At 53.3% G+C, this 13,137-nt stretch overlaps 1 protein-coding gene across 1 annotated transcript in view; it reads left to right on the top strand.

Moving 5' to 3' along the window:
* The window catches only part of LOC119956642 (heat-stable enterotoxin receptor-like), a 163,361-nt gene that overhangs the window by 77,859 nt on the left and 72,365 nt on the right, over window positions 1-13,137 (top strand). Inside the window, exons 10-11 of the mRNA XM_038783982.1 lie at window positions 593-707; window positions 6,914-6,998. Coding sequence (XP_038639910.1) covers window positions 593-707; window positions 6,914-6,998 — 200 coding nt within the window. The remainder of the gene's footprint in view (window positions 1-592; window positions 708-6,913; window positions 6,999-13,137) is intronic.

Here is a 13,137-nt window from a genome sequence, read left to right as displayed (position 1 = left end):
ATCCACCCTATACCCGTAACCCAACAACCCCCCTTAACCTTACGGGCAATTTATCATGGCCAATCCACCTAACCCGCACATCTTTGGACTTCACAGTTTTCCGAGTTACATTTAAGCTGCCACATGACCAGTCTGCCTTTGTTCCCCTGGGATTGGCTGCTCCCTTCTGTCATGATATGCAAACATGCAACCAATGAACACTCAGAATAGGACACAACCAATGGCCAGTCAGGACACTCAGAGGTGGCATCACCACAAGGGGGCGCGACATAAACACTATAAAAGGGATGAGGCACTCACACCCTGCCTCTTCCCACAGACAGACATCGAGAGAGTTAGACAGGGTTGATCAGCAGCATCACACCCCAGCACGTGGCTTAGAGCAAGCTGATACAGTTAGACTGAGTTACTGCAGTTAGATTAGCAGAGAGTCAAACTCATTTGAGAACTGTGTAAATAGTTCAATAAACACGTTGAACTCATTTCAGAGTCTGGAGCATCCTTTAGTTGAGACTGCATCAAGTAACAGCCAGTGTTATCCGAAGCAGCAAAACACAACACCTTCCTCACTGAACTCTCCTTGCTATTTCAGTACAAACAGTGGTTTTACTTCGACACCAGGACTAACAAGCCCTCAGAGCCTGAACACCAACCTGAGTTTGTGTGGAGCCAGGGGCTGCCCAGGAGTGACCCCGAATCCAGATCAGGTAGGCCTTCTCGCCGAGCCCGGAGTTTGTAGGCCACAGGCTGCCAGTCGGTGGAGGTCGATGATAGCAATGGGACTCTGGGCAGCACGGTGGCACAGTGGTCAGCACTGATACCTCACAGCGCTGAGGACCCGGGTTCTATCCTGGACCCTTGTGACTGTCCGTGTGGAGTTTGCACATTCTCCCCGTGTCTGCGTGGGTTTCAATCCCACAGGGTGGGTGGATAGGCCACGCTTAATTGCCCCTTAATTGGGAAAAAAAAAGAATGGGGTACTCTAAATTTATTTTTAACAAAGTAACGATACTCTGAGGTATCGAGAGACGCCCACACTGGCCGAATGGTCAGCTATAGGAAGGATGTCACTGATGAAAGGTGGAGTAACTGGGGAGGAACTATTTTCAGTGGCCGTGTGGGTTGGTAACTAGGTTATTCATGAAGGCCCCCGCCTTCTCGACCCGGCCCCTCACCTGAGTTGCGGCAACCTCCAGGTTAGATCACCAGCAGTCAGCTCTCCACCAATCCCCTCTCAAAGGTGAAAGCAGCCGATGGTCATCTGGGACCGTGGCGACTTTACTGCTGGTGATTGGTTCAAGTCGGCTGTCGGGATTTGGAATTCACATCCTGATAGGATGGTGGAAGTGGATTCAACAGTGACATTCACAAGAAAATTGGATAGAAATTGGGGGTGGGGGTGGGGGAGGTGGGGGGGGGGGGGCAGCGGAGGGGGGGGGGGGGGGGGTAATTGCCGGTCAATGGCAAAAGAGCAGGAGAGAGGGATTAATCTGATGGTTCTCACAGAGCAACAGAGGCTCCGTGAGGAGAATGACCCCCTTCCCGTCCGGTCTGATCCCATGACCAACATGTTGACTTCCTGAACAACCGTTATGTCTTGTTTTGCTCTAAGTGCGGCATAAGCGGCTTCCTTGTGGTGCACTTGACAAAGGAAGGTTCAGACGTGGAGATAACTTCAACACGTTTATTAAACTATGTACACTTCTATTACCCGGGTTCGACACTACTGCTAATTCTACTATAGCTACCCAGACTGCCAAACCAGTCTGCTACAATCCACGTGGTGGGTGTGATATTGAATCAACCCTGTGTCTGTACTCACTGACTGTCTCCACTGGAAAGAGGAAGATCATGTGTGTGGTGTCCTTTATATATGGGTTAGTGTAATAACCTCCTGTGGTCGTGTCACCTCTGTGTGTATCGTGAATGCCCATTGGTCGTGTCCTATCTAACTGTTCTATTGGTTGAGTGTCTGTGTGTCATGTCTCTGGTGCTCCCTCTAGTGTCTATCTAGTCTACATGTATTTACATTAACCCTTTGTGTATTTACAGTGATGCTCATCACCACACCTTAGGCTTCAGCACAGCAGAGCAACCCGCTCTGATAGGCGGCTCAGATTGGATGTATTCCTGGAGGTTTCATGACCTGACCTTTGTTGTCTGTAAAACCTCAGACACTTCGACCAGTTCATCACTTAAATGTTTTACCCAGGTGCCTTTCTTCACTAAAAAGGCCAGATACAAGTGGTCAATTTGACCAAATTTATTTATCAACTGTAAAAACAGTCACCCCTCTTAAATGATCCCAAAGCGCGACTAAATGGTCCCAAGATTTAATTTTTTTTTTAGAGTACCCAATTCAATTTTTCCAATTAAGGGGAAATTTAGCATGGCCAATCCACCTACTCTGCACATCTTTGGGTTGTTGGGGCGAAACCCACGCAGACACGGGGAGAATGTGCAAACTCCACACGGACAGTGACCCAGAGCCGGGATCGAACCCGGGACCTCGGCGCCGTGAGGCAGCAGCGCTAACCCACTGTGCCACCGTGCTGCCCAAATGGTCCCGAGATTGTTATACTATCCGAGCCAAAGGACCCAGTTGAGCTGCGGGTCGGAGTCTTGGAGTCTCAATCCTTCGGGGCCTACGTCCGCTGTTTCTCTCTCGGCCGTCCAATCCTCTCTCTGCTTCCTCTGCGAATCCTCGCTGGGGAGGGTCCTGGTGATTAACCTTTATACCGTTCTTCTCGCCTTGCCGGAAAGTTCTGTGGCCCTCAGCCAATGAGGTCTCGGGAAGGGGGGGGTGTCACAATACCCGCAGGACCCAGCCCCAGGGGTCCATTCCCAGGCGTAACCTCTCCCCATTTAGGGTGACAGCTGGAAAACTAGGTGCCAGAATGTCTAGCTTTATCTGGGCGACTCAAATCAATCGATCCATGTGAATGGGACCGATTATCCCCGGGTGGGTGATTGACGGGGCAGGTCCAGACATGTCCTGGCCAGTTTGTCTATGCTCCGCGTATTTAAACTTGTCCCAAGTTCAAATTCTCATCAGAACAGTCCTGGAGCCGACTGTGATTAGATTTAAAATGTCCAATTTTTAATGTAGAGTATCCAATTTTATATCATAGAACATACAGGGCAGAAGGAGGCCATTCGGCCCATCGAGTCTGCACCGACCCACTGAAGCCCTCACTTCCACCCTATCCCCCTAACCCAATAACCCCATCTAACCTTTTTTGGACACTACGGGCAATTTATCACGGCCAATCCACCCAACCTGCACATCTTTGGACTGTGGGAGGAGACCGGAGCACCCGGGGGAAACCCACGCACACACGGGGAGGACGTGCAGACTCCGCACAGACAGTGACCCAGCCGGGAATCGAACCTGGGACCCTGGCGCTGTGAAGCCACAGTGCGCCACCCTGCTGCCCGAGATATCGGGCCCAAGGTTTGGGCCGCAGTCCATTTTATCACACCTCACACCTCTTATCAAACCCCAATCCCCTCAGCCTAGCCCGTTACCAATGTTTTTTTCGTAGGTAATCATAGAATCAGTGCAGAAGGAGACCATTCAGCCCATTGAGTCTGTGCTGACTTCTGATGGGAGAGTCTAGGAGCAGAGGGCGCAGCCTCAGAATGAAGGGGTGCCCAATTCGGACTGAGGAAGGAGCTGCGCTCCGAAAGCTAGTGATTCCAAACAAACCTGTTGGACTTTAACCTGGTGTTGTGGAACTGTGCCCACCCCAGCCCAACGCCGGCATCTCCACATCATTTAAGACAGAGATGAGGAGGAATTTGTGGTTGCAGAGGGTTGTCAGCCTTTGGGACTCCCTTCCACAGAGAGCTGTGGGGGCAGAGTCCTTGTGTGTATTTAAGGCTGAGAGAGAGAGAGATTCTTGATCAGTAAGGGAATCCAGGGTTACGGGGAAAGGGCAGGAGAGTGAACGTGAGGAATGTCCGCTATTGAAAAGCGGAGCAGGCTTGAGCAGCTGGATGGCCCATTCCTGTTCCTATTTCTTATGGCCTTATTACTACAAGCTGGGTATGCACAGACCCTTGCCTCGAGTTGCAAGTTAATGCCAAACGCAAAACGAGACGGAGGCTACGAGGGAAAGGGATGACATCAACCAGAATACCTAACTAAAGTTTCCAGGTCACAGTGCAAAAATGGTAAATGAGGCACCCTCAATTACTACGCGGGAGCGAGGTCGGTAATCAAAAGGCTTTAATCTACAGAGAACTGAACAGCATCCGAGAGAAGTGTGCTCACCACATGGAGCCTTATCCTATATACCGTTTCCTGGGGGCGTAGCCAGAGGCGGAGTCCCCCAGGGTTCCAAGCATCTTAAAGGGTCACGGTATTAAAGGTCAGGTACCGTTTACAGCAGTTATTAATACTGTTCATCACAGTAAAAAACCACAATGAACTCGTGTCTTAAAATTCAGTCTGTTTTCAGCGTCAGAATGTCAGTCTGACTGGTCCATGTGCGACCCTCCTGTGGGAGTACGGCTAGAGGTATTACGGTAACTAGCAATGCCGAGACACCATTGGTGGAGAAGGCTCGCTCCCCATTGGCCCAATGGTAGGTAACACTAGTCACCCATTGGTTAGAGCCGTACCAGCCTCCCCGAACAGGCGCCGGAATGTGGCGACTAGGGGCTTTTCACAGAACTTCATTGAAACCTACTCGTGGCAATAAGCCATTTTCTATTTCTAAGGTAGCTCCGCCAGGTTCGATTCCAGCTTGGGTCACTGTCTGTGCGAAGTCTGCACATCCTCCCCGTGTGTGCGAGGGTTTCCTCCGGGTGCTCCGGTTTCCTCCCACAGTCCAAAGATGTGCAGGTTAGGTGGATTGACCATGATAAATTGCCCGTAGTGTCCAAAATTGCCCTTAGTGTTGGGTGGGGTTACTGGGTTATGGGGATGGGGTGGAGTTGTTGACCTTGGGTAGGGTGCTCTTTCCAAGAGCCGGTGCAGACTCGATGGGCTGAATGGCCTCCTTCTGCCTGTAAATTCTATGTAAAGAGCCCGTGTGTTCCCCACAGCTCCCTTTCTGTACCTGAGCTGCTGGGGAAAGATCTTGTCTATTAAAGCCTTCAGTTTCGGACTACACTTCGCTTCTGTGGTCAATTGATAGTCAATTCTGTGGTCAATTGATAATGCATCACCTCCATTTCCCACCTCCGTTTACCACCCTCAAGGGCTGTTGTGGAGTCTCCAGAAATTGAAGATACATTCTCAGAACAATGATGCCAACAATACTCAGGAGCATAGGGACATTAAAAAAAATAATTTGTTTTCTTTTAACCTCTATTTTTATTAATTTTTAATATATTGGAGTTCGGCGGGGGGGGGGGGGCTAAAATTAAAAAGGCTGTTTGACTGACGGCCAGGTTGAATCCAATCTGGAGGCTTCTTTCCATTCCAATTGGCTATGGGAAGGGTGTCAAAGTGACTAGCACTGCTACCTCACAGCGCCAGGGACCCGGGTTAGCACTGCTGTCTCACAGCGCCAGGGACCCGGGTTAGCACTGCTGTCTCACAGCGCCAGGGACCCGGGTTAACTCTGCTGTCTCACAGTGCCAGGGACCCGGGTTAACACTGCTGTCTCACAGTGCCAGGGACCCGGGTTAACACTGCTGTCTCACAGTGCCAGGGACCCGGGTTAACACTGCTGTCTCACAGTGCCAGGGACCCGGGTTAACACTGCTGTCTCACAGCGCCAGGGACCCGGGTTAACACTGCTGTCTCACAGTGCCAGGGACCCGGGTTAACACTGCTGCCTCACAGTGCCAGGGACCCGGGTTAACACTGCTGCCTCACAGTGCCAGGGACCTGGGTTAACACTGCTGTCTCACAGTGCCAGAGACCCGGGTTAACACTGCTGTCTCACAGTGCCAGGGACCCGGGTTAGCACTGCTGTCTCACAGTGCCAGGGACCCGGGTTAACACTGCTGTCTCACAGTGCCAGGGACCCGGGTTAACATTGCTGTCTCACAGTGCCAGGGACCCGGGTTAACACTGCTGTCTCACAGTGCCAGGGACCCAGGTTAACACTGCTGTCTCACAGTGCCAGTGACCCGGGTTAACACTGCTGTCTCACAGTGCCAGTGACCCGGGTTAACACTGCTGCCTCACAGTGCCAGGGACCCGGGTTAAAACTGCTGTCTCACAGTGCCAGGGACCTGGGTTAACACTGCTGCCTCACAGTGCCAGGGACCCGGGTTAACACTGCTGTCTCACAGTGCCAGGGACCCGGGTTAACACTGCTGTCTCACAGTGCCAGGGACCCGGGTTAACACCGCTGCCTCACAGTGCCAGGGACCCGGGTTAGCACTGCTGTCTCACAGTGCCAGGGACCCGGGTTAGCCCTGCTGTCTCACAGTGCCAGGGACCCGGGTTAGCACTGCTGTCCCACAGTGCCAGGGACCCGGGTTAACACTGCTGTCTCACAGTGCCAGGGACCCGGGTTAGCACTGCTGTCTCACAGTGCCAGGGACCTGGGTTAACTCTGCTGTCTCACAGTGCCAGGGACCCGGGTTAACACTGCTGCCTCACAGTGCCAGGGACCCAGGTTTAATGCCTGCCTCGGTTGTCTGTGTGGAGTTTGCACATTCTTCCCGTGTCTTCCTCCGGGTGCTCCACAGTCCAAAGGTGTGCAGGTGGATTGGCCCTGATAAAATTTGCCCTTAGTGTCTAAAAGGTTAGGTGGGGTTACGAGGATAGGGTGGAGAGCGTTGGCTTCAATAGGGTGCTCTTGCCAGGAGCCGGTGCAGACTCAATGGGCCGAATGGCCTCCTTCTGCACTGTAACTTCTATGATCTATGATCAAATTGGTGGAAATCCCGAAATGTTTATATATCGCCCCTGGATCCACTTTCACGCCCTCTTTTCTTTTTCCCACAGCTGGTATTCCGTGGCTGGAGGTTGCTGTGGTTGGGCTGACTCTCGCTGTGGTGGTGGTTATGATGATCGCGTTAGTGGTACTGTGGTGAGTAGCAGAGGTTGGACCTAATGGCGAGGAGGAGTGTGCAGACTGCTCCCTGTGTGGACACACTGATGTGTTGGAAGACAGGAGGAATTAAACCTCCATCAAACCTTGGATAGATGGCCATGGAATTGAGAGATTAGACTGAGAGTTAGTTAAACATCTAATCTAATCCCATCCGTATCACCCTCTTTTCCTTTCTGTTCTGTATTTGTTGTTGCTGCGAAGAGGAAAGGAAGTAGAGGTGCCGCACTTTAAGTTTGTAAAAACACAGTTTATTCAGAGATGTGAGCAGTTTTGGGGCCCCGTATCTAAGGAAGGATGTGCTGGGGCCTTGGAGAGGGTCCAGAGGAGGTTCACAAGAATGATCCCTGGAATGAAGAGCTTGTCTAATGAGGAACGGGTTGAGGACTCTGGGTCTGTACTCGTTAGAGTTTAGAAGGATGAGGGGGGGGATCTTATTGAAACTTACAGGATACTGTGAGGCCTGGATAGAGTGGACGTGGAGAGGATGTTTCCGCTTGTTGGAAAAACTAGAAGCAGCGGGCACAGCCTCAGACTGAAGGGACGATCGTTTAAAACTGAGATGAGGAATTTCTTAAGGGTTATGGGAAAAAGGCAGGAGAATGGGGATGGGAAACATAGCCATGATTGAATGGAGGTGCAGACTCGATGGGCCGAATGGCCTAATTCTGCTCCTATATCTTATGGTCTACAGAGTTAGATGGTGAACTCCCCATCAGCTGGGACACGATCTGCTGACATCACTGCATATCATGTGACATTTCACCAGCCAATAGTGTTACTCGAATACGTAACACCCTTTCCGTTTACTCCTTTAGAGCTAGCAGCTTTTCTATTAAACACTTAAACAACAGACCCAACACAATAGTCATGACATCAGTATGTTATTATGGGCGGCACGGTGGCCTAGTGGTTAACCTTGTTGCCTCACGGCGCCGAGGTCCCAGGTTCGATCCCGGCTCTGGGTCACTGTCAATGTGGAGTTTGCACATTCTCCCCGTGTCTGCGTGGGTTTCACCCCCACAACCCAAAGATGTGCAGGGTAGGTGGATTGGCCACGCTAAATTGCCCCTCAAGTGGAAAAAATGAATTGGGTACTCTAAAATAAAAAATAATAAATAAAAAGAAATAAATAAATAAAATCAGTAAGATCCCCCCTTCAATCTTCTAAACTCCATCGAGTACAGACCCAGAGTCCTCAACAGTTCCTCATACGACAAGCTCTTCATTCCAGGGATCATTCTTGTGAACCTTCCTCTGGATCCCCTCAAAGGCCCAGCACATCCTTCCTTAGATACGGGACCCAGATCACGGAAGTGTCTTCTTTTTTTTAATAAATTTAGATTACCCAATTATTTTTTCTATTAAGGGGCAATTTAGCGTGGCCAATCCACCTACCCTGCACATTTTTGGGTTGTGGGGGCGAAACCCTCGCAGACACGGGGAGAATGTGCAAACTCCACACGGACAGTGACCCAGAGCCGGGATCGAACCTGGGACCTCAGCGCCGTGAGGCGGTTGTGCTAACCACTAGGCCACCGTGCTGCCCTTCGGAAGTGTCTTCTTGTTCACTTGTTGGCCGTGCTTCTTGTGAAACGAATTCAGGATCTGTCTCTGCGATTCTGCAGTGACAGATTGAATAATTTCTGCAGTGGGAGATCTCAGTTCTGTAGTCCATACGCCCCAATGTGAATATTCCTGGTGAAGACTACATTCGCTTTCTGAAGCAAATAATTGGTCAGCGTAGCGCTGCCGTTCATTGTCTGTTTGAACAGTTTGAGGTATCGGACTGTCTTGGCTGGAATGATGGCTGGAGTCCATTCTTCACCGCTGGTATGATTTCTAACTAGAACACGCTCTCCACAGTTGAAGACTCTTCTCTTCACGTTTTGCTCTCTGTGGTAAACCACTGTTGCACCTATATTAGGTGATGTATGGTAGGACCTGTACTACAGGTACGTCGGTAGTCCCTGCCCGGTAGGCGGAGTATAAATGTGTGTGTCCTCCATGCTGCAGCCATTTCGCCAGCTGCTGTGGGAGGCCACGCATCTTCGAGCAATAAAGCCTCAGTTGTATTCAACTCTCACCTTTGTGCAATTGATCGTGCATCAATTTATTGCTCTAAGATTTTCAAAAGATGGACCTCCGTATCGAACCGGATCGCCTGCAGCAACATCCGCAATCAAGCGACGCCAAAAGGGACTTTCAGCACTGGCTAGCTTGTTTCGAGGCGTACATCAACTCAGCGCCAAACCCTGTTCCGGAGGCTCAGAAAATACAGATCCTGTTCTCGAGGCTGCGCTCCAGCATCTTTCCGCTGATCCAGGACGTGCCAAACTCCGCCGAAGCCTTGGCGCTTCTCAAAGAGAATTACGCTCAGAAGGTGAACACGTTCTTCGCCAGGCACGTGCTCGCCACTCGCTCTCAACTCCCTGGTGAGTCCATAGAAGACTTCTGGCGGGCCCTAATCCCACTAGGCCGGGACTGTGACTGTCAGGCCGTTACGGCCACGGAACATTCTAACCTCCTCATGCGGGACGCGTTTGTTACGGGGATTGGGTCGGACCTCATACGGCAGCGACTGTTAGAAGGGGCCACGCTCGATCCCGCAGAGACAGAGAAGCTAGCGCTCTCTATGACAGTCGCCTCGCGCAATGTTCAGGCCGACACCCCCAGCCGCGCGGCCCACCCCTCCTACGCATCGTGGACCCCACAGACGGCCGCCCCAGCGGGGGCCTTACCCAGCCAATACGCCTGCGTCACGCGCCACCCAGCGAACCCAGGGGGGTCCCCGATGTTACTTTTGCAGCCAGCAGAAAGACCCCCGCCAATGCTGCCCGGACCGCGCTGCCCTTTGTAAGGCTTGGGGTAAGAAGGGGCATTTCGCCGCATTGTGCCAGGCCCGCGCAGTTGCTGCTATCGCCCCCCACCCCCCTCATTTACGGACAATGGCCGCCATCTTCACCTCCCCGCGCGGCCAGTGGGCACCGCCATCTTCCCCTCGGCGCAACACGTGTGGCCCATGGGCGCCGCCATTTTGTTCTCAAGATCTTCAGGCGCCGCCATCTTGTCTCCCCCACGGCACATGGATACCGCCAGCGTTCCAGGACCTGTGCCTCCCGGGCTGCCCATCATCCGACACCAGCGACGACCGACCACGACTCGCCTCACTGACCATCGACAAGCCTCGGCCGCAGATCCTGGCCACGCATCGTCCAGCTTTAAAATCAACGGACACGTGACCTCTTGCCTGCTGGACTCCGGGAGCACCAAAAGCTTCATCCACCCGGATACGGTAAGGCGCTGCTCCCTCGCGGTACACCCCACCAATCAAAGAATCTCCCTGGCCTCCGGATCCCATTCCGTGGCGATCAGGGGGTTCTGTACGGTCACACTCACGGTCTAGGGCGTAGAATTCAGCGGCTTCCGCCTCTACGTCCTCCCTAACCTCTGCGCTGCCCGACTACTTGGCCTGGACTTCCAGTGTAACCTCCAGAGCCTAACCCTGAAATTCGGCGGGCCCCTACCACCCCTTACTGTGTGCGGCCTCGCGACCCTAAAGGTCGATCCGCCTTCCCTCTTCGCAAATCTAACCCCGGATTGCAAACCCATCGCCACCAGGAGCAGACGGTACAGCAACCAGGACAGGACCTTCATCAGGTCCGAGGTCCAGCGGCTGCTTCGGGAAAGCATCATCGAGGCCAGCAACAGCCCCTGGAGAGCCCAAGTGATAGTAGTTAAAACTGGGGAGAAACACAGGATGGTCGTGGACTACAGTCAGACCATCAATCGGTACACGCAGCTCGACGCGTACCCCCTGCCTCGCATATCTGATATGGTCAATCAGATTGCACAGTACCGGGTCTTCTCAACTGTAGACCTAAAATCCGCCTACCACCAGCTCCCCATCCGTAAATCGGACTGTCCATACACGGCCTTCGGGGCAGACGGCCGCCTCTATCACTTCCTCAGGATTCCCTTCGGAGCCACCAATGGGGTCTCTGTCTTCCAAAGGGAGATGGGCCGAATGGTCGACCGGTACGGATTGCGGGCCACCTTCCCATACCTAGACAACATCACCATCTGCGGCCATGATCAGCAGGACCACGATGCCAACCTTGCCAAATTTCCCCACACCGCCACTCTCCTCAATCTCACCTACAACAAGGAGAAGTGTGTGTTCAGCACAACCCGCTTAGCCATCCTCGGCTATGTGGTCCAGAACGGAGTTCTGGGGCCCGATCCCGACCGCATGCGCCCCCTCATGGAGCTCCCCCTCCCCCACTGCCCCAAGGCCCTCAAACGTTGCCTGGGGTTCTTTTCCTACTACGCCCAGTGGGTCCCAAACGATGCGGACAAGGCCCGCCCACTCATACAGTCCACCCATTTTCCCCTGACGGCCGAGGAACAACAGGCCTTCGCCCGTATCAGAGCCGATATAGCCAAGGCTGCGATGCCGCAGCAGACGAGACACTGCCCTTCCAAGTAGAAAGCGACGCATCAGACGTCACCCTAGCCGCCACCCTCAATCAGGCAGGCAGACCCGTGGCATTCTTTGCCCGCACCCTTCATGCCTCAGAAATTCGGCACTCATCCGGCGAAAAGGAGGCCCAAGCCATCGTTGAAGCTGTGCGGCATTGGGGACATTACCTGGCTGGCAGGAGATTCATTCTCCTCACTGACCAACGGTCAGTAGCCTTCATGTTCAATAACACACAGCGGGGCAAGATCAAGAATGATAAGATCTTGAGGTGGAGAATCGATCTCTCCACCTACAATTACGAGCTTTTGTATCGCCCCGGTAAGCTCAACGAGCCCCTAGACGCCCTCTCTCGAGGTACATGTGCCAGCGCACAAGTAGACCGACTCCGGGCCCTTCACAACAGCCTTTGTCACCCGGGGGTCACTCGGTTGTACCATTTTATAAAACCCGCAATCGGCCCTACTCCGTTGAGGAAGTGCGGACAGTCACCAGGGACTGCCAGGTCTGTGCGGAGTGCAAGCCGCACTTCTACCTAGCTGGACCGTGCGCGCCTGGTCAAGGCCTCCCACCCCTTTGAGCGCCTCAGCGTGGATTTCAAAGGGCCCCTCCCCTCCACCGACCGTAACACGTATTTTCTCAGTGTGGTCGATGAGTACTCCAGGTTCCTCTTCGCCATCCCATGCCCCGACATGACGTCTGCCACCGTCATCAAAGCCCTCAACACAATCTTCGCTCTGTTGGGCTTCCCCGCCTACATCCACAGTGACAGGGGATCCTCATTCATGAGCGATGAGCTGCGTCAGTTCCTGCTCAGCAGGGGTATCGCCTCCAGCAGGATGACCAGCTACAACCCCCGGGGAAACGGGCAGGTAGAGAGGGAGAACGGGACGGTATGGAGGGCCGTCCAGCTGGCCCTACGGTCCAGGAACCTCCCAGCCGCTCGCTGGCAGCAGGTCCTCCCTGACGCGCTCCATTCCATTTGGTCGCTACTGTGCACCGCAACTAACAGTACACCCCATGAACGTGTTTTTGCCTTCCCTAGGAAGTCCACATCCGGGGTGTCACTCCCGACTTGGCTCGCAGCTCCAGGACCCATCCTGCTCCGTAGGCACGTCCGGCTCCACAAGGCAGACCCGTTGGTGGAGAGGGTGCAGCTGCTCCACGCAAGCCCCCAGTATGCCTACATGGCATACCCCAACGGCCGCCAAGATACTGTCTCCCTCAGGGACCTGGCACCAGCAGGTTCCCCACACACACACCTCCCTGGCCCGGCGCCACCCTCTCCACTCCCAGCAGCAACCCCCCCCCCCCCCAGGACCATCCGTCCTCCTCCTGCCCAAGCCGAGGATGAAGAGGATTTCGGCACACTCCCGGAGTCACCAAAGACCAGACCAGCACCGGCATCGTCACCGCCACTACGTCGCTCCCAGCGGCACATCAAGGCCCCGGACCGGCTAAACCTCTAACTGATCCATGAACTTCAAAAGACTTTTTTTTTTCTCTCCAATATTGTAAATGTATAACTCATTTGTTGTATATAGTTCTCCACCACCCCCGCCGGACTCAATTTTAACAGGGGGTGAATGTGGTAAACCACTGTTGCACCCATATTAGAGGATGTATGGTAGGACCTGT

The sequence above is a fragment of the Scyliorhinus canicula genome, chromosome 23 (assembly GCF_902713615.1).
Source record: "Scyliorhinus canicula chromosome 23, sScyCan1.1, whole genome shotgun sequence".
NCBI classification, from domain to species: Eukaryota; Metazoa; Chordata; class Chondrichthyes; order Carcharhiniformes; family Scyliorhinidae; genus Scyliorhinus; species Scyliorhinus canicula.
The sequence above is the reverse complement of the archived record's forward strand: the minus strand, read 5'-3'. Positions and strand labels throughout refer to the sequence as shown.